At 43.6% G+C, this 24,289-nt stretch overlaps 1 protein-coding gene across 6 annotated transcripts in view; it reads left to right on the top strand.

Moving 5' to 3' along the window:
* DLG3 (discs large MAGUK scaffold protein 3) overlaps positions 1-24,289 on the top strand; it is a 55,084-nt gene that overhangs the window by 8,861 nt on the left and 21,934 nt on the right. For 5 of the 6 annotated variants that reach the window (XM_032847771.1, XM_032847770.1, XM_032847769.1 and 2 more), the window contains 2 exons: positions 331-433; positions 19,977-20,091. In XM_032847771.1, coding sequence (XP_032703662.1) covers positions 331-433; positions 19,977-20,091 — 218 coding nt within the window. Of the gene's footprint in view, positions 1-330; positions 434-1,273; positions 1,389-19,976; positions 20,092-24,289 lie in introns of those variants that run through there. The other variant, XM_032847773.1, reaches the window with a different exon arrangement.

Below are 24,289 nucleotides of genomic sequence, written 5' to 3'. Positions count from 1 at the left end.
AAAATGCTTCTTGAGATGGGGGAAGGCTGAGCTGGAGAAAACTGATATTCTCTTTATAGATGACCTTAGGGCGTGCCAGGGACTGAGCACAGACTTACCCTTGAGGAGGAAGTGAATGTGTGTTGGATCTCAACCCTGGTTGGCATTTGAGCCCCACAAAGATAATTATTACACTAAAGATGGCATATTCTTCATGGGCAAGGATAGGATATTGAGAAACGCATCTGAGTAGGCTTAGGGATGGACTACCCATCTCCCTCTCCTAACTGCTATGACAGAGGACTGCCTTTCTTGTTGTGGGAATGGCTCATAGCTCCTCTCTTTGGACAGGTGAATGGTGTGAACCTGAGGAATGCAACTCACGAGCAGGCTGCGGCTGCTCTGAAACGGGCTGGCCAGTCCGTCACCATTGTGGCCCAGTACAGACCTGAAGGTAGGAGATGGAAGGTTGGACAAGGATTTGGGGAATTTAGTCCAAAGGGGCGGCTTTTTGCCCTCATAGGTACCAAAGCTACTTGATCAGGTCTCTTCCACCCTAGCGCAGTAACCTCTTCCTGTCTTGTTTTCCTTCTGGACAGGGGTAGGTTTGGGGAGCTTTGGAGCATCTATCTGAGGCTGTGCTCAAAGCCTGCCTATCAAGGCTGCAACGCAGCAGAAGGCCAGTAGTGGGCAGCAACCTAGGGAAGGAAGCACACAGATTGGGGCGACTGGAAAAAGGCAAGGGGGAAGAGAGGGGAGACACAGGGCTCCGAGGCGAAAAGACGCAAATGTGTGCGGTGGAACGGGAGAAGAGTAACTCTCGGGTAGAAGGACCACAGGGAAGAAAAATAGGATCTCTATCTGGATCCAAACCCCATGACCCCCACTTCCTTCCTTTAATCAGGGTGACTGAAAGATCCATAAACGCACTGGAAAGGTGATGCTAGGCTGTCGGGACGGGCAGCCGGGAATGGACCCCCTCCCCCTACAGGGGGCCTTCTTTGTGTTCTCTGGAAGCGGGCCCCTGGCTGGGGCGAAAGGGCGGGGCTGGGTATGCAAATGAAGGCGTTTGATTGGCTGGGGCCGGCCAAGGCCCAGGTGCCGAGGTGAGCTGCTGGATGGCGCGCCCCAGTCAGACCGCCGGCGGGGTGGCCATTGGCGGGCCGAGCGCGGCCTCCAGCCGCACGCCCCGCCCCGTGACCCAGGCGGAGGGCGGCGGGCGCCCCCCCCCCCCCCCCCCCCCCGCGTCGCGCGCCTCAGGCGTCTCCTCCTCCCTCCTCCCCTCCCCCTCCCTCCTCCCCTCCTCCCGCGCGCCCCGCTTTGTGTCCGTGGTCTCCCGCGCGGGACGGAGGGGCTGGCCGGAGCTGGCGCTTTCTCGGCACTAGACCTGGACTCCAACCCGGCGCCAGGTGAGGTGGGGCGGACGAGGGTCAGGCCCCCTCGCAGTCCCCCCTGGCCTCTCTACGGTTCTGTTCTCAAACTCTCTCTTTTCCAACACTGCGTCCCCAACTCCTCTGCGCTCTCCCCGGAATCCCTTCGCCTCACGCCCCCAGCCCCGTGCGCTGCGCTGCTTGGGAGCCCCTGCTGAGCGTCCCTCCTGAGAGCCCCTCTCGGCCCCAGGAGAGCGCCGCCCGGGGCTGAGCGCCGGCTCTCCCGCCACGGGGCCCTGGGTGGTCTCCCCCTCTTTGCCATCACCTCTTCCCACTCACGAACCGGGCCCCTTTTCGCCCCAGGACCTCTGCCCTCTCCTCGGCCTCCTGCCCGCTGGCCGCTGTGTCCCCGCAGCTCCCTAATCCCTGTCCTCAGAGGAATTTTCTAACCGTCCTCCTCCCCCACACGCATTGGTCCGCCAAACCTGGCTACCTCGGGGAACCCCCGAGGCTGGCTTGGTAGTCTCGGGACCCCACCCCCATCCCCGCTTTTGTTTGTGAGGGTTTTCAGACCGCTCCCGACTCGTGTGGCCTCCCCCTCCTCTTTGTAAGCCCGGCCTTTGTCCCTTGGGGCCGCAGTGCCGGACTCCTTGGACACCTAGGCCCCGGGGGCCGGTCACTAAGGTGGAGGAAGGGACCTGTACCCGGCAGGTGCTCTGGTTCCGTGATGAGGAGAGGCCGGGAGCCCCTTCGCCGAGCTGTGAGGGATCTAAAGCGCCTACCTTTGTCCTTTCCACGCCCCCCACCCCCGCAACTTGTTCAGTGCCTTTAGGGAGGGCCTGAAGGGGAAGAAGAGAGGGGCCTGCCACCTTCTTTTCTAGGCTTCTGTGATGGGGCAGAAGTGTGGGAAGGTAACTAACAGGAGGACTTGTTGGTCCCGGGTCAAGGGAAAGAGGGATGCAAATGGACACTTTCAGTCCATTTTCTCTCCATGTTTTGGTGTTCAGTTAAGGACAAGAAAGACACCTTAGGGTTATTGGCTGGTTGTTGTTGTTTTTTTGTTTGTTTGTTTGTTTTTTATTTCTGCGTGTGCTCTTTGCTTCTCAGTGGAGAGCTATCCATCTGATTTTTATTAGCAACCAGTATTTATTATGTCATGCCCACAACTTAGACAACGGTCGGTTCTGCAAAGAAAATGATTTCTCTTGCATATTTGGGTGTGTGTGTGTGTGTGTGTCGGAGAAATTGATGTGTTTCTTTCGGTTTTGCTCTGTGATGTTGGGCATGTGGAAACAATACTGTGAATTTATCTGGTGGTAGGATGTTGGAAACTGGTGACTTCATATTTCTGTGAGTTTTATTGGGAGAATATATCTGGTTCACCTAAAAGGCTGCAAGTTGTCCAGGATAAAGGGATTCATTGCTGCCAACATGTATTGCTCTCTGAGCATATTTCTGAGAGTTTATAATGTATGTTGAGGTGCTGTCTTATGTCAGGTCTCTCTACCACTGGCTGAACAAAGCCTCTCTTAGGATTTAGTTGAACCACTGTTGGTAAGGCTCTGCCACTCCAGTCTTTCTTCTTTCTTTGCTTTGGTAAATCCAGCAGGGCCCCAACATGCAAAAAGCTTTTTTTGTTGTTGTTCCTTTCAAAAATGGCCCCTCAGAGACAGGTTTAGAGGGACTACCAAGCATTCGGTGTTGGGCTCTGAATTTTCTTTGATAAAGTGATGATAGCTTTTAAAAATAAGGACCCCATGTTGACCATTTTATGAATATATTAAATGCTGTTCTTGGGAAAATTGTATTACATGGCCATTTACAAAATGAATAATCCAAATATATGTCTGCTGGCCAAAATGGCAGAGACTGCATGTTATGGACCACATAAGTGTTCATTATTTGTGTTATTTTCACATAGAATGTGGGATCTGGAAAGGTTTTCGTACTCCAACCGGTCTTTGTGCAAACCGGAACAGCGACAGGAGAGCAAGGACGTGACTTGCCTAAGGCCATGAAGGGAAAGTTGCTCTGTGGGGGCGGGGAGGGGGGTATCAGCAATTGGTTTAGGTCTGAAGTCCACCAGTGGGGAAAAACCGTACTTGGGAATACCTGAGAGACCCAAGACCTACTTGGAGTGGAAGAACAACAACAGGAAAGGAACTGGGGAAATAAGAGAGACTAGGGAAAGAAAGATGTATGGGCAGGGGTAGATTAGTGGCCAGAGTGGCCACTGAGCTCCATTGCCAAGCCAGTGCAGTCTTTGGCTAGGTACCATTTAGCATGAGAGCTTAAAAAATAGCTTTGACTAATTAGAATGATCAGAGTAAGAATAATTTTTTCTTTTTTTTTTTTTTAAAGATTTTATTTATTTATTTGACAGAGAGAGATCACAAGTAGACGGAGAGGCAGGCAGAGAGAGAGAGAGAGAGGGAAGCAGGCTCCCTGCTGAGCAGAGAGCCCGATGCGGGACTCGATCCCAGGACCCTGAGATCATGACCTGAGCCGAAGGCAGCGGCTTAACCCACTGAGCCACCCAGGCGCCCCAATTTTTTCTTTTTTTAATGGCTTAATTGAGATATAATTCATTTACCATACAATGAGCCCATTTAGGTGTACAATTCATTGATTTTTAGTGTATCCACAAAGTTGTATATCCAGAGTCACAGTCAATTTTAGAACAGTTTCATTACCCCTCCCCTTTTAAAGATTTTATTTATTGATTTGACACCCTTTTAATACATAGAGAGGGTTTAAGCATTGGAAGTGTGTTAAGTGTAGGACAGTTGCTTCCTAGTGTATCTCCCCTGAGCACTTAGGGGCTGGATGGCAGCTTGATGGGAATGCTTTAACCTTGGGATTCTTTCATATATCTGGTTTATTCAGTGTGGGTTAAACACATAATGAAGATTAAAAACCATGTCTGTCTATTTGAACTTTGTATTGTGCCTAGCACAAGTATTTTTACAATGAAGCTTTGGAAAATATTAAAATAGAAATAGAAGTGCTAAATGGTAAGGTACCACAGTGAGAGATGCTATGTAATAGTTTCACTCTTGATTGCTCCAAACTGTTGTGGACACAGCAATCCTACCTATTAGCTAAAAATAGCATGATGTTCTTGGGCATGTATAATCCTGCTTAAAATTCAAATTGAAAATTTAAACAACTGGCTCTTGGCAAAGGCTCTCTCCCAGTCTATTCTAAAATGAAAAATATTTTTCTTTGATTTGTGAAATTGCTCCACCAAGGGAAGTATGGGCGTCACATTATAACATTTTAATTTAGAAAGTATCTCCTACATTTTCCCCCCTAGTTACTTTGTTTCAGCCTCTGTTTATAAGCTGAGCTAGTATTTTTCTGGAAAGCCCTTTTGTTTTTAGAGTAAAACCTGAGCCCCAAATCAGGAGGTAAGCCAGAAATTGGTCACTACATAGCTAAACTGGGAATTGCTCATTTATGACCAGAAATTTTCACCTGGCATGTAAATCCAGACAGGCTGGGGTGAAGGGAATGAGAGAGAATCTGTTTTCCATACTTATTTCAAAGTGCTGAATAAGCACACTTTCCCCATGGAAATGCCTTTGGATGAGACCTGAAAGAATTAAGGATCAGTGATGATAATAACTGGAAAGCATAAAAGTAACATCATTCCCATAACATTTATTAACCGTCCCATCTCCTCTGTTGGAGAATTGAAGATGTAACCATAGCTGTTACCATATCAGCATGATCTCTCTTGAGAGCACAGAGGTGAAGGTTAATCAAGGCAAAGAATTCAACTCCTGAAGTTCCTTTTGCTATCCTAAAAGAAAACTGATATAGGGAAGGCAGAAAATGAAGTGCTGTTAACAGCATTTCTGCACTGAACAGTTTAAAGGCAGCTCGTTTTGTATTCATGCTCGTGTCCCCACCACGTAGACTAGAGCCTGTCCCATGGTTTGTTCTATTGAATTATTAACTCTATGTTCCAGATGGTTTTGTGAGCATCAATCTTCAGAATATCCCTGTAGGATAGGTGGTATCATCCCCATTTTACAGATGAGGAAGGTGAGGGTCAGAGAGGGTATGTGACTTGCTCAAGGCCCCACAGCCAGTAAAGAGCAAAGTCAAAGTTCAAAGTCAGATTTCCTGAGAACTTCAGGTCCAGGGCTTTTGCCTCTAGGACACAACTACCTCCCATCACAGCAGAGAAGCTGTGAGGCCCCTCTTCCAATGCAGATACATCTAGACTCTGAGTGCTAGAAGCTGTTAACAAGTGGGGTAAAACCAACTGCCAAATGTCAGTTTTTTAGTCTTGATGGCCCCCAAACTCCTGTACCGAAGGAGGAAGTAGCCAGGGAGTAGAGGGGCTGCTGGAAGCCTGAGGGAGACCTACAGATTCCTACAAAAAGAAAGTTGGCTTTGGAAGACTACTATAGAATGATATTGTGGGGGAACTCAGGGAGAAGGAAGAGAGGGGAGCTGCTTTGCTTTGACTATAATAGCAAATGTGTGCAGGCTTAAGAATATTTATTCAGGGGCGCCTGGATGGCTCAGTGGGTTAAGCCTCTGCCTTCGGCTCAGGTCATGATCTCAGGGTCCTGGGATCAAGCCCCACATTGGGCTGTCTGCTCAGCAGGGAGCCTGCTTCCCCCGCTCTCTGCCTGCCTCTCTGCCTACTTATGACCTCTGTCAAATAAATAAATAAATAAATAAAATATTTTAAAAAAAAAAAAGAATATTAATTCAGTAAGTAGGCATTTCTCATTTCTTCAAGTGAAATGGAGTATTTATCATTCATTTTTTAATGACCTTATAGTTTGCTCACTTAAGAGTACAATTCAGTAGTGCTTAGAATGTTCACAGAGTTGTGCAGCCATCACCACAATCAATTTTACAACATTTTCACCAACCCAGAAAGAAATCTGTACCCTTTAGGTATAATCACCCCCCTGCCCAAACTTCCCATCCCCCTGAATACTAGGCAACCACTAATCTACTTCCTGTCTCTTATGGATTTACCTATTCTGGACATTTCATATAACTGGATTCATATACTGTATGGTCTCCTGAGATTGGCTACTTTCACTTAACATAGTGTTTTCAAGGTTCCTGCGTGTTGTAGCATGTACCAGGCCTTCATTTATTTTTCTGACTGAATAATATTCTATTATATACATACAACATATTTTGTTTATCCATTCAACAGTTGACGGATATTGGGTTGTTTCCACTTTGAGTCAATTGTGGATAATGCTCTATGAGCATCCATATGCAAATTTTTGCATGGACATGTGTTTACATTTCTTCTGGGTATGTATACTTACTGCCTCATATGGCAGCTCTGTGTTTAACCTTTGGAGGGATGGCTAGGCTGTCTTCCATCGCAACTACACCAACCTCACATTCTCACCAGCAGTGAGGGTTCCACTTTCTCTACATCCTCACCAACCCTTATTAGTGTCAGTCTTTTTGATTCTAGCCATCCTGGTGAGTCTGAAATATTTTGGGGTTTTCATTTGCATTCCCCCAGCAGCTGGTGTGACATTGAGCATCTTTTCATGTGCTTTTTGTTTACCATTCATTTTTGTTTTGCTCCAGCCCCTGATTCGATTCTCACCCTATTTCTTTTCTAAATTGACTGGAGACCAGAGCAGGCCAACTATGTTATTAATCAGGTGATAGAAGGGAACTGGAGGATAAGGGACTACCTTTCACTCTTATCGCTGAGTGCTGGAGGGGCTGAATGCTTGGGTGTAGATAATTTTAGTTAGGAATGCTGATAAAAGTGATAGGGCCCAACCCCCCCCCCAAAAACAGAAAAAAAACCACAGCTTATTCACATACCCAACAGTTCATTCATTTAAAGCATATAGTTCACTGTGTTTTAGAATGTTCAGAGTGGTACAACTGACACCACAATTAAGTTTAGAACATTTTCCTCAGCCCTGAAAGGAGCCTGTCTCATTAGCAGTCACTCCCCATTTCCTCCAACTTCTACCCTCCCCTAGTCCTAGGCAACCACTAATCTACTTTCTGTTTCTATAAAGTTATGTTTTTTGGCCGGTTCATATAAATAGAATCATACCATATTGTAGTCTTTTGTATCTGCTGCCTTTCATTTAGCATAATGCTCTCTAAGTTCATCCATGTTGTAGCATGTATCAGTACTTCATTCCTTTTTTATGGGTGAATAATATTCCACCCCATGGCTTTGTTACATTTTGTTTATGTACTCATCACCTTATGAACATTTGAGTTTCTGCCTTTTGACTATTACAAATACTCCTGTGAACATTCATAGACGAGTTTTTGTGTGGTCCTGTTTTCAACTTTCTTGGAGATTACGTACATACACACACATCCCTAGAAATGGAATTGCTGGGTCATAAGGTAATTTAACATTTAACATTTTGGAGGAACTGCCAAACTTTTTCCCAAAGTGACCCTTTTAGGCCAGCCCTAAAGTTTATAAACTTAGGAGAGAAACTTAGAAGAGAAAAAAATATTAGCTTTATTTCCAGTTTTGCCTACTGGGCTGAACTTTATATACAGATGGTTTGTGCTGGGGTTTTCTGTCTTCCATGTAGCCCAGGGACATGGTAGCTACAGTTGGCAAAGCATTCTGCACCTAGCCAGGCAGGTCCTTTCTTTTCCTTGTTAGACGGTTTGAGACAAAATCTTATAAAACATCAGTTTTCCTGATAGGATAGAATGACTATAATAATATATAGGAATGAGAATGAATTACTTACTTAGTTATAGCTCTTTGAGATTTCCTTTTAATTCAGTGTATTGCTTGTTGAAATCTTGACCCTGTTATTTACAGTTGATTTGTTTGAAGTTTTAGCCTTATATTCTATAATAGGGAAATTGTTTTTTATTCTTTTAAAAAGAAATAGGAGAAGTTGAATAATTTGGGCCTGTCACCGTCACTGAACAAGTACCGTTTTTGCTTACCTACGTTAGGAATATATATAAAAATAATGTGTGTGTGTGTGTGTGTTTGTGTGTGTGTGTGTGTAGTGTATGTGTGTGTGTATGTGTATAAATGTTAAGTCATTAATCCTATGGGAATCATCTTGGAGGAGGAGCCAAGGCCCTGGATTCTAGTTCTTTATCTTTTGGGGGGGTGCAGAAGGGGGGATCTTCCCTAAGCATGGAGCCTGATGTGGGGCTCGATCTCACAACCCTGAGATAATGACCTGAGCTGAAATCAAGAGCTGGGTGCTTAACCACTTGAGCCCACCCGGGTGTCCTAATTCCCACTTTATCTTTAAGTTAGCTGAGTGATCTTATACTAATCAATCTCTTTGGGCCTCAGTTTCTGATCTGTAAAATGAGGGGAGTGTGCAAAATGATCTCTAATGTTTCTTCTACCTCAAATTTTGTGTCAGATAAATGGAATTGAGTCGAAAATTCAATTTACAGTTCTATTTGTACCTAGACTATTATTGAATCACAAAATCTTGAGCTAATAACTGTCTTGCTTTAATAAGGGTCTTGTGTTCCCCTCTTCTTTCCTGTGATAAGGCTTTCATTCTCTTGAAATGGACCTTTGTTTACTTTTCACTGAATCAAGATATCATTGGCTATCTTTAAAAAAAAAAAAAAACAAAGGCCCTAGAGATTTGGGGATTTTTCCACTAATGAAATTAAGTGATAAAAATTTGAATAGACCCAAAGAAGAAAACTAATATATTTTGTATAAATGTATACATTAAGGGTCTGGTTTATATACATGCTCTTTCGATTTTCACAAAGGAGGAAGAATTTCGCAAACCTTGGCTTAAATTCCAGACTAGATTTATTTTTTTAAAGATTTATTTAGGGGCACCTGGGTGGCTCAGTTGGTTAAGCAACTGCCTTTGGCTCAGGTGTGATCCTTGTGTCCTGGAATCCGGATCGAGCCCTCCATTGGGCTCCCTGATCCATGGGGAAGCCTGCTTCTCCCTCTGCCTTTGGTCCACTCTTGGATAAAATGGTGAGGTGATAATAGTAATAATATGTCTAAGGGTATTTGTCTGCAACTGATTGAATGATCAATCCCAAAGGAAAACGATGGATGAGCCAGGAGCAGTGTGGAGGGGAGTTTGTAGTGGATGTGTATGTCCTGGCTTTGTTCTAGGGCCTGTCCTATTCAGTCTGCCTCCCCCTCTCTTCAAATTATATTTATTTTTGTATTATATTTAGATTTATAACAAATTGGAAAATACAGAGAAACACAAAGTAAAAAAAAAAATCAGATCTGTAAAACTACCTCCAGAAATAACCAGTTTGTGTCTGTATGTGTATGTATGTGTTGGGTGTTATTTCCTTCCAAACTTTTATATATCATGTTATATGTATGTATCTCTTTCAAGACTAGAATCATCGATTTAAAGAGTTTTGTATCCTTTCTTTTAACTTGCTGTATGTCATGAATATCAAACTAAAATGGTTTCTAGTAGTTAAATAATATTTCATCATGTGTATGCTATAATTCATGTGACTGTTCCCTTTTTTGGTGGACGTTAGGTTATTTCCAGTTTTTTATCTTATAAATAACACTGATGGATATCCTTGTATGAGGCTTTTTTTGTGAATCTGATATTGCTTCTTCAGAACGAATTCCTTGGTATGGAATTATTGGCCCAAAGGGTATGAACATGTTTAAGACCTGATGTATTTTGCCAAATTGGTCTCCACCTCCACAGTATAGAGGGTGTGTAGTTTGAGATCTTGCTAAACATGGAGCATTATGTTTTTTAATCTCTATAAATTTGACAGGTAAAAAGTGTTATTTGACTCATTTTAATTTTTATTTATTTTTTTAATAACAGTTGAACATGCATGTGTGTGTGCATGTATATGTTCACTGTCATTTTGTGCGTGTGTGAATTGCCTGTTCATACCTTTTCTCCATTTCCCTATTGAGGTATGTTCATAAGTTCTTATTGATGTGTAAAAGCTTAAAGGTAGTTAGAATATTAATTCTTTGTCACGTGTATTACAAAGATTTTTCCCAGTTTGTAGTTTGTGTTTTTACTTTATTTTGACGTACAGATATTTTATGTTTTTATGTAGTCAAGTCTGTCAGTGTTCTCTTTTGCGCCTTTAACAAGTAAATGTTCACTTTTGTTTTATTCTAGTTATTTAATATTTTTAAAAGATTTTATTCATTTATTTGACAGGCAGAGATCACAAGTAGGCAGAGGCAGGCAGAGAGAAGAGAGGGGGAAGCAGGCTCCCCGCTGAGCAGAGAGCCTGATGCGGGGCTTGATCCCAGGACCCTGAGATCATGACCGAAGCCAAAGGCAGAGGCTTAACCCACTGAGCCACCCAGGCACCCCTAGTTATTTAATGATTTTTGTTTTCACACTTGAAACTTTAACCTGCCTGGAATTCACTTTTTTTATTTTTTTGAAGAATTTATTTATTTATTTGACAGAGAGAGAGATCACAAGTAGGCAGAGAGGCAGGCAGAGAGAGAGAGGAAATCAGGCTCCCTGCTGAGCAGAGAGCCCGGTGTGGGGCTTGATCCTAGGACCCTGGGATCATGACCTGAGCTGAAGGCAGAGGCTTTAACCCACTGAGCCACCCAGGCACCCCTTCCCTACTGTTTTGAAGTGTCACCTTTATTACACACACAGACACACACGCACACAATTTGGATTTTGGTATCTTATTCTGTTCTATGATATTTTACTCTGGGATTATCCATTACTGAAAAATGACCACAGATGACCACAGTAACAGGAAGAATCTTTCTCTAGGTGTCATTTTCTGGGTTCCTCCTACAGAAACTTGACTCAAAAGATTCAGTCAAAACCCCAGTAAAGATTGTCAGTAGATTTGTGATCCTGTCAGAGGGACTACTGTGAAGAACATTTTGCTCTAGACTCTCAGTCAACCTGGTAAAAAGTAGAAATCAGTTACATTAACTCAAGTTAGAAAGCTTAGTTGTAAAATGTTGTATTTCAATCACTGTGTTGCAGCATCTCTGTTAAGTGGAAGAGATTGTTAGGAACAAGATTGCCCGCTGCCTTGAGAGCAGGGAAAGGTATATTTTGTCTTCATTCTCATGTTTTCTGGATGAGCTGTTTTGTCTTGGGGTGCTTCTTGTATACAGTTTGGCTTATGGATTGAAGGAGCTAAAGGTTTTGTTAATCCGACATTTTTGTTTGTTTGTTTGTTTGTTTGTTGTTGTTGTTTTTAAAGATTTTATCTATTTTTTTTTTAAGATTTTATTTATTTATTTGTCAGAGAGAGAGGGAGAGAGAGCAAGCACAGGCAGACAGAATAGCAGGCAGAGGCAGAGGGAGAAGCAGGCTCCCTGCCGAGCAAGGAGCCCGATGTGGGACTCGATCCCAGACGTTGGGATCATGACCTGAGCCGAAGGCAGCTGCTTAACCAACTGAGCCACCCAGGCGTCCCTAAAGATTTTATCTATTTACTTGACAGATCACAAGCACGCAGAGAGGCAGGCAGAGAGAGAGAGGAGGAAGCAGGCTCCCCGCCAAGCAGAGAGCCCAAGGCAGAGGCTCTAACCCACTGAGCCACCCAGGCGCCCGTAATCCCGCATTTGAATGTGCTACATGAAGTTCCTTTGAAACAGAAAAGGTCGTAGTTGAGGTTTTTACCCTGATCTCTTGGATCATCTGGGATAAGTGAGAAGGACCAATGGTAAGGTCCTGTGAATAACTTTTTCTTTGCCTGATGTGAAATCAAAGTGTTTATCACTCTACGCATTTCAGACCAGGTGGCTGAATGTCATGAAACCTTTATATACTATAGCACTTTTGCTCAGTAGCTCTTCTTGCAACCTCGGTAAGCTCTTTGGGGGACAGAAACATCCAGTCAATAGGTATAAACTGGAATCTTTTATGGCATGCTGATCTGGCATGTCTTGTTTTCTGTTTTATTTCCAGTGTCAGGATGCTATCCAGAACCCCGGCTATGTGTGTGTGTATATGGCTGAGGAAGCACATTGCGGCAACGCATGGACCAGAACAATGACACTGAGGTTTCTGTTCTGGGTTAGTCATAGTTCTGGGCCCATTGTTCTAAAAGTAGAGCTGAAATTACTTTTCTTCAAGCAATATTTGCTCATATTGAGGCCTGTTTGCCACTTTTCTGCCCTCTCACATAGCCTTAAGAATTTTTTTTTTTTTTGCAATTTCTACCCATTGATTTGATATTATTTTTTGACCCAGAGAATTTAGGATTATTTGCAGATGTGAAGATTTTCCCCTTGTGGCTCATATTTAAAAATTAAAATTAGACTAGTCCTAGGTTTGATTCCTTGTGGGCCTCATTGATTTGGTCATAAAATCATAATTATGTCAAAATTAGAAGGGACCTGAGGAACTGTCTAGTTTTAGAGGTCTTAGATTCTTTAAATAATAGGCCCCATAATTAAAAACTAATGCAAGTAATAAACTTCATATTATTTTTCTAGAGACCAGTTTGTGATTCCTAGAAACATGCTGTTTGGCTATTCATATACTTACCTCCACACCCACAGAGATCTTTTTTTTTTTTAAGATTATTTATTTATTGGGGCGCCTGGGTGGCTCAATGGGTTAAGCCTCTGCCTTCAGCTCAGGTCATGATCTCAGGGTCCTGGGATCAAGCCCCGCATCGGGCTCTCTGCTCAGCGGGAAGCCTGCTTCCCTTCCTCTCTCTCTCTGCCTGCCTCTCTGCCTACTTATGATCTTTGTCTGTCAAATAAATAAATAAAATCTTTTTTTTAAAGATTATTTATTTATTTATTTGACAGAGAGAGAGAGAGAGAGAGACAGTGAGAGAGGGAACACAAGCAAGGGGAATGGGAGAGGGATTTGAGAGCAAAGTCTTATAAGCGGGGAGATGGATTTGGAGGCTTGGATGTGTGTCCAGTTCATATTAGTGAACATCGTAGTTTCAGTCCTCGTTGATGCTTTATTAGGCTCTTAGGTAGATCCTGAAACCTCTGACATGTCAGTGTTTTGCATATATGGTTTGTGGTTTTGTTGGTCAGTTTTTAGTATTTTGGGGTGGGTGGAAAGGGAAAGTTTTGTATTTTTTCTTAATTAGTTCCTGAGGAGCCAGAACTTGAGAATTAGAGTCCAGGTTTGTCCTGTCAGATCTTTATCATGAATTAACACATTCAATAAAAGTTTGTTGACTCAACAAGGTGCTGATTGCCAAACTTCGAGAAGGAAAAAAAAAACCACATCAAGGAGCTTATAATTTTGTAAAGGAAATGATATCACCACAAATTCTGGGCACGAGATTTTAAAAGGGAGAAGTAGTACAGGGTTTGGAAACCATGTTAGGTGAAGAATACTTAAGAAAGTAACAATATTTAGCCTGGAGAAGGGATAGCTTATTTTGAGGACATGATGACTATTCTCTGTTTTGGCTGATATTATCCCACTTTTTCCTGGTCTCTCAGAAAAAACTCATAAGTTGCTTTTGATCCCTTCATCCAATCAGATGTCAAATTTTATCTCTTCTGTTTCCAACATATTTCTTGATTCTTGTCCCTTTTTTTGTATTTTCAGTTGCCCCCCTGCTGTGTCAGGCCTTTAAGTCATTGTCTCTACCAGTAGAAGAGGTTCTTGGTCTCTGTTATCTTTCTCTCAGTCCTCCATTCTATATTACATTCCCAGAACAATTTTCCCCCAAAACCTAGTTCTGATTGTATCACGTCCCTATTTAAACATTTAACAGTGGTTCCCCTAGCCTAACAAGAAAGGCTTATCTCAAACTCTTACAATCTGGTCCCTAACCTTCCATCACCGCTGCCTTCCCCTGTCCACACTCTACCTTCTATTCAGACTTATTCAGTATTCTTGGAACCTGCTCCAGACTTTCCCAGTTCTTTGGCCTTCTTTAAACTGTTCCTTCATACTGTTATGAAGAAGAGATCCATCATGTTTTTTTTTTCTTTCTTTTTTTTTTTAAGATTTTATTTATTTATTTGAGAGAGAGACAGTGAGAGAGAGCATGAGCGAGGAGAAAGTCAGAGGGAGAAGCAGACTCCCCATAGAGCTGGGAGCCCGATGTGGGACTCGATCCCGGGACTCCGGGATCATGACCTGAGCCGAAGGCAGTCGTCCAACCAACTGAGCCACCCAGGCGTCCCTCCATCATGTTTTATATGTTGTTTTAAACACCAAAATTAGGACCAGCTGGCAAAAGAGATGGCCCTTAAACCAGGAATTTTCTCTTGAATAGTGTTGTCTATTTATTAGACTAAATAATGAAGGAATAGGGGCGTCTGTGTGGCTCAGTGGGTTAAAGCCTCTGCTTTCAGCTCAGGTCATGATCCCAGGATCCTGGGATCGAGCCCCGCGTCGGGCTCTCTTGCTCGGCAGGGAGCCTGCTTTCCTTCCTCTCTCTCTGCCTGCCTCTCTACCTACTTGTGATCTCTGTCTGTCAAATAAATTTTAAAAATGTTTAAAAAAATTATGAAGGAATAGAGAGTTTCCCAACATTGGACATATTTGAGCAGAGGCTGAGGGGTGGCTGGTTTGACTGATGTAAAAGCGGGAGCTACTTATACTGTGGGCTGTAGGGGCTAGACAAAAAGAGGAAGCATGGTCCTCTGCTGCTAAACTTAAAACTACATGTGAGGCACCAACCACATTTTATCTCCCCTCAGTAGCCCACATGATACACACACACACACACACACACACACACACACACACACACACCTGGATTAAGTCATTCCTTTACTTAAAATCTTTCAGTAACTTCTTTCCATCACTCAGGATAGTCAAGAGAAAGTGAAGAGGCAAAAAATCACTAAGGCAACAACAATGAAGTTAGAAAGAAAGCGGTGGATTGAGGAAGCATTTAGGAACAAATACCAGCAAAACTTGAGGAAACACTAGTTTTGTGCAGAGGAAAGGGGGTTTTGTTTATAGTAACAGGGAGGTCATCAAGTAGGGGGAGGCAGAGTGGTCAAGTCTAGAGGTAGATATTTCCAGAGTGTCTATACAGCATCATATAGGTGGTAGGACAAGTCCTTTGAACCAGCAACTCCACCCACAGGAGGCTAACCTTTTCTGGGATTATGCAGAGGGAATATTTGAGGTTCCTCTTTGTCTTTGTCTATTCCAGATTATAGTTTTGCCTTACTTTTGCAAAACCAAAAGGTTCATTGAAGTGTTTTTTCCCAAAACAAAAGATCAATCTGTCCTCAAAGGTAAATTCTGCCTCTACTTCTTCAGAAATGGAAAAGCTGCTGGAAGCTTTAGAATAGCAATTTGTCCTCAACCTCCAGTCATAAAGGTTTCAGAAGGTTGGGGTTCAATTTGGTAGTGCCAATCAAATGTTTTTGTGTGCATATAATTTGACCCTGCAGTTTTACTTTGGGAAATCTATTCTATAGAAGTGTTCATTACAAATATGCAGTGCAACATTGGTGGTAATATTAAAAATTATAAACAATTTAAAAGTACATCAGTTGGGATATGGCTGAATAAATTATGGTCTGTCCATAGTATGAAATACTATGCGGCTATCAAAAAGAATGAGATAGATCTCTGTGTACTGACATGGATTTTCATGACCTATCAGAGGATGAAAAAAGTAGATTTATGTGACTCTGTGTGAGTCATGGGTATATGTATATAAACAATATATACATGGAAGTAAGTCTGGAAGGATACATGCTAGAAATATTAACTGGTTACCTTTGGTTAATGGGATAGGGGAAGTGATACGTGAATATCTAAAGGAAAAAGTTAAAGATTTTTAAAAATCATATGCTACTCTCATTTAAAAAAATGTGAATTCATCAGCTTTCTTTGCAGGCATGTTGGACAGAAGCCTCTAGCGCTTTCCTTTCTTGCAGGCTTTGTAACTGTATTAGCAATTTTTTTTTTTCGAGAGTTTTCCAGACCTCTGGCCCTATCTTCCTTTTGATACACGCTGCAGGATACTTTCCTTACCTTTTCCCTGAGCTAATAAAACAAAACTCAATTTTGTAAGTCAAGACCAGCAGTTTCTAAACCTTATTGGACATCAGAATCACCTTGATGCTTGATTAAAAATGCAGATTCCTGGGCCTGCTCAATAGATTCTGAGTCAGTGTGTCTGGGGTTGGATCCAAAATCCTGCTCTTTGAGAGGTACCCCAGGTGGTCAGTGAGGAACCCTGTTTCAGGTAATGACGTCTGATTGTGCCCCCACCCCCCTAATTTCTCTCTCCTTGATTAGCAAAGGGAACCAGGGAGCAATGACTCAATGTGGATATCTTTGTGGGTCACAAATGGTTGGGTTCATCTGAATGGGAAAAAATGAATAAAACATAGTTTAGTAGACTTGAGAGTTAGGTAATAAGTGTTGTTTCTTTAAAGTAGCCTATTTGAAGCGCACCCTTTGGGTTAGAGGCTGGTCTGGTGGGCAGTGACTAGGCAGTGACCAGCCTCGGCGATACCTTCCAGCGATGGTTTCCTTAGTTATAAGTGGAAGGGGAGGAGGACCATGAGGTCTTAGAATTCAGATGCTTTTTAAGTGAAGTTTCTGTCCTTGGAAAATGATGCTTCTAGTATTAAGATGAGGTACTGTCTATCTTAAGACTATTCTAAGTATTTTTTGTTAGATTTATTATTTTTCTTTGTTATAAACAAAGTCTGTTAATCAGATGCCCACTGTGGATTATTAACATCACAAAAGGGTGTTTAAAAATCGTATACCCCAATTACTCCCAACAGTTAGCTTTGGGAATAAAAAAGTAAATGGTAAGAGCATAACAAATAGCATGGAGGACAAGGGGAGTTAGAGAGGAGAAGGGAGTTGAGGGAAATTGGAAGGGGAGGTGAACCAGGAGAGACTATGGACTCTGAAAAACAATCTGAGGGTTTTGAAGGGGCGGGGGGTGGGAGGTTGGGGGAACCAGGTGGTGGGTATTGGAGAGGGCACGGATTGCATGGAGCATTGGGTGTGGTGCAAAAACAATGAATACTGTTACGCTGAAAATAAATTTAAAAAATTAAAAAGAAAAAAAAGTAAATGGTAATACTTCTCAGCTACCTTCCCAAGCCCTCAGTGAAGCTGGCAGCCATCAGTTAAATAAACCATTAGGTTTATTAGTTTGAGAACAGAACCATCAACTTGGGCACAGTTTTCTAATTTCCTCCTCATTTACCCAGCAGTCATTTATTCAGAGGCTACTCTGTGCCTAGTGGACATTGGATAATTCTACAAATAAAAGCCAGAGACTGATGAGCAGCTGGCACTCTAAGGGGATCATCTGAATGGGAAAAAAATGAATAAAACACCATTTAATAGACCTGAAAGCTAGCAGCACATAGATAGCAGAAAGTGGATTCCTTAAAGCAACAGCCTTGTTCTCTTTCTGTAGTCTATTTTAAGTGGGCCCTCTGGCCCAGCATTATCAACCTTGGATTAGGAGCTTTGAGGAAATAGTGGTTTGGTGGTTGTTTTTTAAAGGATTTTTTAAGAAACTTAGTTACTAAGCAACTGCCATGACCTGCTGCTAAGTTGGAGTTCAGCGGGCAAGTCAATTCCAAAGAAGGGAATACATAAACACGTTGCAAGAGGGGGGAAATGGCTTAGGGATAGATGTGGTATATTTTTTTTCTGGGTTCAATGCATGTTTCTGCCTTCTACTTTATCTTCCCCAAGAAAGGGCTGCCTGGGGGCGTCTGGGTGGCTCAGTGGGTTAAAGCCTCTGCCTTCGGCTCAGGTCATGATCCCAGGGGATCGAGCCCCAAATCGGGCTCTCTGCTCGGCAGGGAGTCTGCTTCCTCCTCTTTCTCTGCCTACTTGTGATCTCTCTGTGTCAAATAAATAAATAAAATCTTAAAAAAAAAAAAAGAACGAAAGAAAGGGTTGCCTGGTCAGAAATCTCTTTGTGTCACCGACTTCTCCTCCTAGCACGTGAGTGAGGAGGAAGACCAGAAAGGAGCCAACAAGAGGCCTGGGGTGGAGGGCTGAGCCCTGGAGTAGGGTCATTTCCCTGGGCAGGCAGAGAGGTAGACAGCCGTGCTGCTGCACCCTTGGGCCATCCAGGGCTTCTATGACAGACCCGTCACCACCCTCTACGTTTAGATCGTGATGCCTCATTGATATTGATGTGTTGCCTTGTAACCCTCAGAACGGGGACTCTGTCCAGCTGCTGTCGTTTTCCCCCAACACTTAATGCGTGAGTCAGTGACTTAACTGCTTCCTGCAGGATTTCAGGGCCGGGAGTAGGTAATGAGGACAAATCACCATAACACCAGTGTGTGATGAATGAAAGAACACACAAATTTAACCAGTTGGCTTCATTGGTACCAGAGTGAAGAAAAAATAAACTTTGTTGAGGATATTTTTGTGAGTTAAAACTCCATCCTCCCCTTAAGGCTTTTTAACATTTCCCTTTATACCCAGCTGAAGGTCAGGTTGCTTTGCTGAGGGAAGGGGAGTGTCAGGTGTTGGAACAGGTGTTTTGTTTTCTGCCTGTAGAGTCATACAGACTAGATGGGGATGCTTCTTGCCAGCCCTCTGTGGTGCATGAAAATGCTTTTGTGGAATTCTTTTTCACTGGAAATGTTTGTTTTTTTCAAAACAGTTCCACAACCTTCAACCCCTACTATAAATTTTGTCTTCCTTTGAAATCTTGTCATAATGAGGTATGCCTGTTTTCTCCCATTTCCACAGCCTGTGCTTTAGATATATCCCATTTTATGCAGCAATTACAGACCTTAAAAATTGTTGTGAGGAGAATAAATGTGAGTTTTTAAATGTGCTAGGAGAATGTCACAGCAAAGCATCCTTATTTTTTTTTAAAAGCCTTTTATAATAATTGTGCAGCTAGGATTAATTTTCCTCTATCAGGTTTTCAGTTGGGTGTAAATGTGTAGTTGCCTTTCCAGAGTGATAAGGCTGTTTCAGGGCTGTTGTGATGGTGGTGGTAGTGCGGTATAAAGCTGGGCATATGGACTTACAACCCCACGGACTAGATGATTTTGGAGGAGAAAGGTGACAGCAGAGTTCTCAGTTTGGGAGAATTTCTGTTTGTTACTGAAGCCAAAGGCCCTGTTTATTAAAAGGGAAATAACCCAGGAGAGCTTTGTCATCTTCTCATCTGATTCTGAGGTTTGTTTGTTTTTACCTTTGTGTACTGGGTTCCAATCTCCCCCTCAAAAAAAAAAAAAAAAGTCATCTAGAAACAAATCGTCTTCGTTGCCTAACCATGATATAATGGCCTCAGGTCTTTTCCAGCCCCTCCGCCCAGTGTCTCAGGGCCATCTGTTCTCTGCAATCCACTTTTTTGGGAAAGTCTCCTTCCCCATCTGCTCTCCTTGGGCCTTAGTTGCCTGCTCTAAAGATTTATGAAGGCTGAGCTGGAACCTCTTTCCAGTTGTTTCTTTTAAGGATCAGTGAGATTTCAAGGCAGATAAAAAGCTTTTTTCCATTTGATATGTCCAAATGTTACTCCTTTTTCAGGTGTGTTTCTTCCTTCTCTTGGTCGGTGAGTGGAAAGACGTCTGTCTGTCTCTGCTTGGAGGAGGGACTCTGCTTATCAAAGCAAAGATTGACTCTGTGCCTCTGGCTGCTTTGAAGCCCAGTGTCCTTCTGGCTCTTCAGGCACTGGCACGCAGGCTTGGTGCAGCTCCTTGGGTTCATTCTTCTCCTGTCTGTTCCCTTGTCTCCCTGACAGAGTACAGTCGCTTTGAATCGAAGATACATGACTTGCGAGAACAAATGATGAACAGCAGCATGAGCTCTGGTTCTGGGTCCCTCCGAACAAGTGAGAAGAGGTCTTTGTATGTCAGGTAAGTCACACTTCTGAGCAGCAGGCCTCAGGCCACGTGAGGAGAGCTCTATGCCGACCCAGCTCTTCCTGTTGAACTAGAGGGCTAGGGAGTGTGCGCTCCCAGTACTGAATGCTCAGGTTGGGTACTTTATGGTCAGTGGCTCTCCTTTCTGCGAGTGAGCTGGCTTCTTCCTCTTTGCTCATGAATGACTCAGTACGAGAAAATTTCAGTTTGCTCTAATTGTAAAAGACTGCTGGGTGATTGTTGCTAGTCAGCATTCAGACAGCACTCAGATGTTCAGAGTACTTTGCCGGCAATCTGTGATTTGAGGAGAAAACTTGGCATTCCCCCCTCCACATATGCATAGTAGACATCAGCATTTGTATCTGAGCTTATCAACTATCACTGAGTTCTGGTACAGGGTCTCTTGGAAGAGACCAAAGAACTGACAGGTTGCTGTTTCTGGGATTTTTTTTTTCAAACGGTGTTTTTTTCCTCCCTGCTGTGCAGGTCTGCTGTATCTGAATCATGGAACTTGGGATGGGATGGTGTATGGGCCCCAGGAAGGGTGGGTGGAGGGAACGGATATATAGCATTGACTCTCTTGCTGCCGAAAGCTATTCTGAGATACTGAGCAAGCTTGAGCTTTTGACCCCTGAAGCACATTTTAATACTTTGGCAGGTCAAAGTACAAACCTCTTGGGGAGTTGGACTGCTAAGTGAACACTCTGGCCTCCTTGTAGAAGTAGGGGTAGTTTTCTTCCTGCCCTAGCTTCTTGGCGAAACTCCAGTGTGGTGCACATACACTGTATCTCTCCAAGGTTAAAATTCTTAGAGTAAGAGGTGCTGGGATTACTCCCCTGAGCCAGAGGTGTTAAACTCTTGGGTTGAACTTTCTCTAGTGGCCTCTGATACCTGCTGGGGGGTTAGGAGGGAAGGCCACATTTGCTAACTGCCTGGCAGTGGAATAGCTGCTCTGTCTTGGTGGTTGGACTTGAGGATAGCCAGTGAGTATACATGCTAAGTGCAGCTGGGCTCCCAGTTCTTGATTTTCTTTTCCCTCAGTGGGTAGTCCCTGGCCCAACTACAGGGAGCCGAGCCCAGGGAGCCCAAGAAGCCCACTAGAACCCTTCATGGTTCTTTTTTTAAAAAAATGAACACTCAGCTTGACTCTTTGTTCAAAAGAGCTGTCTTTTTTTTTTAAGATTTTATTTATTTATTTGACAGACAGGTCATAAGTAGCAGAGAGAGAGAGAGAGACAAGAAGGCTCCCCACCGAGCAGGAAATCTGATGTGGGACTCCATCCCAGGACCCTGAGATCATGACCCGAGCCAAAGGCAGAGGTTCAAGCCACTGAGCCACCCAGGCGCCCCTGATAGCCACTTTCTTAACTTCTGCCCTGCTCATCTACTGCTATGAAGCGGGGAGAGCTGGAGGAAGGCTGTACTAGTCACTGGTGATCTTTTCGGTTTCCTGTTTTCCATCACTATGGCCTTGCTCTGGCTCTGTAGCCTAGACACTGGGCCGGCCACTGATGGGGGAAGCAGCAACGTACTATTGCCCCCAGCAAAAGGGTAATACTTAAGTGACTTGGTCAGGATTGTTCCGTTCCCATGCTGCCAGCCCCCGCAGATGTGGCACTCCAGGGTGCGTGGGAAGCTGCTCTTTAGGCAAGACAGTTTCTTCGGAGAGCTTTATTTTTAGATTTCCTCTCTCCACCTATCCTGTGCTAGAGCTCTCCCTGCCTGGGTAGGGGAAGTGGGGCATTAGCTCCTGACCTCGAAGACCTAGAAGACCTGGAACACCCTCTTCCCTAGCCCTGGGGAAAGGGATACATGGCATCTGACTCCAGGGAGGAGGGTGAACACTGTGCTCTGTTTCTAGGGAATCCGTTTATATGGTTTATATAATTTGCTCTTAACCTTATCTAGATAACTGTGGTGTCCTCTGAGGAAAATAAGTACGCTTTCAAATAACGAACATTTGTGATCACTAGACTTAGTCAAGGGAAGTGTTTTATGAGGCTGAAGCAGTGAGCTGCGGTCTTTTGCTAAGCTAACCCCTACCAGAGCCTGGCTTGCTCTGTTCCCTCTTGTGCCTGTTCGGCGTTCTTTCATTCTGCACTTGGTTCCTTTTCGCTAGCATATGTAAACATATTCAAGTTTCTTCCTTCTTAAAAGAAGAGAGAAAAAACTTCCCTTGATACCAACAGTCCCTTAAACTATTGTCTCTCTTCTGTTCACCACATGTGCCAAATTATGTGCCAGGAAACCCTAGTTCCCTAAGATGTTAATGTATTGTGTGCAAAATCAGCAGTCAGTAAGTTGGGCAAACGCAGTATTAAACACAGGAGAAGAGAGCTCTTTACTGTGGCTCATACCCAGGACGGATTGTACTAGGCAGCATTTCACCAAAAGATAGGAGCCTGGGAGCCCTATTTGGAGAAGCCCATCTTCAATCCAGCTTGGGGAAATGTGGAGTCATCTGTACTTTCTCCTGCTATGTCTTCAAATCACCTCTCTTTCAGTAAGAAAGGAAGTATGTGTCTGCTTTTCACCATGGTGGTATGGTTCCAAGCAACTCCGGAAGGCTCTGGAGGAACAGAAGCCCAGCGCTGTCAGGGACCCACGGTGACCTCTTAGTCATCAAACTCAGTGACTGGTTCACTGATTCTCTGCCATTGGTCTGACCTCTTCACCACATTTGTTCCCATGAATTCCCCGCTTGCTTCCTTAAAGGCTCTCTTCCTACCTTGCTAACTATTCCTCGATATCTTTCATTAGCTCTGCCCCCCAAAATAGCAGTGTCATTTATTTTCACAGATGGCGATCCTGTTGTATAAATGACATCCCTGATCTCTTTAGTGAACCCCAGACCCGCATATCAACTACTTGCTGAACATGTGCATGAAGCTGCACTCCCAGTGCCTCAAATAAGCAGTGTGTTCAAAATTGAACCCCCCCACACCTGCTGCTCCTCAATTTCCTTATCGAAGTTAATTGCATCACCCTATCATGTGGAAAAGGGATTAGATTTGTTCTGTCACCCAAGGCAGATCTGAGCTCCACAGAAGGAAAAAAAGAGCTGATGATTAAGACTGTCTGAAAATGGAATGGACTGCTTCCGGAGGTAGTAAATTTGATCTTCTGTTACTGGAGGTGTTTCAGGAGAGGCCAGGCACCCATTTGCCATTTGCCTGGATGTTTTAAAAGGGGCTTGAAGCTAAAGCAACAATCTGGACATAATCTAATCAGAAGTTTTCAGTAGTTCTTTGATGTCTTCAGGATAAAGGGAAACAAACAGGGAACATCTATGCATTAGGGGCTTTGTGACCCTCTTTAAATTGTAGTTAAAGTCCTTTATTTTCTTTATAGCCTTTTAAAAAATATTTTATTTATTTATTTGACAGAGATCACAAGTAGGCAGAGAGGCAGGCAGAGAGAGGGGGAAGCAGGCTCCCCACTGAGCAGAGAGCCTGATGCGGGGCTCGATCCTAGGACCCCGGGATCGTGACCTGAGCTGAAGGCAGAGGCTTTAACCCACTGAGCCACCCAGGTACCCCGGTTAAAGTCCTTTAAATAATGCTGCAAAGTAGACATTATTCTCATTTTACAGATGAGAAAACAGAGACTCCAGTTAGACGGCCAAGAAGTTCCAAAACTGGAATTTCAACCTGGTTGTTCTGACCATGGAGCGTGGGTGGTTCAGCATTTCCCAAACTTGCGGATAGGAATCAGCCGGCACACTAGACAAAATACAGATCCCCAGGATCCTCTTTTATCACTTTGGAGTCAGTGGGTTTGGGGAAATGTATTCTTCTTTTTTTTTTTTTTTTAACAATCAGAACACTTAGGAATAACCAGTTGTTTGTCACAGTAGCTATTTATTTCTGTTTCCCTTGAACAAGCTAACATGACACTTACGGCAGCTCCTATTATGTGGAAATCAGGAGAGCACAGGGCGGAGACTCGGGGCATGGTGGTGGAGGTAGATTCAAGGAAGCAGCGGATGTGGGTCCTGCTCTTCGACAGCTTGCCAGCTATGCAGAAGACACTGCGCAGCAGGTGGTTTGAGTGAAAAGAGACCTTTTCGGTTAGGGTTTCACCTCTGATTCTTTTAGCTGTTGTTTCCCCTCTGATATGTTTCTTCTCCCTTCCCTTCTCCCAAGTGTCTGTTATTCTCTGGTGTGCATGGGTTGCCAAGCAAGCAGCACTC

This window comes from Lontra canadensis, unplaced genomic scaffold, assembly GCF_010015895.1.
Source record: "Lontra canadensis isolate GAN:19392208 unplaced genomic scaffold, GSC_riverotter_1.0 scaffold193, whole genome shotgun sequence".
Classification (NCBI taxonomy): Eukaryota; Metazoa; Chordata; class Mammalia; order Carnivora; family Mustelidae; genus Lontra; species Lontra canadensis.
The sequence above is the reverse complement of the archived record's forward strand: the minus strand, read 5'-3'. Positions and strand labels throughout refer to the sequence as shown.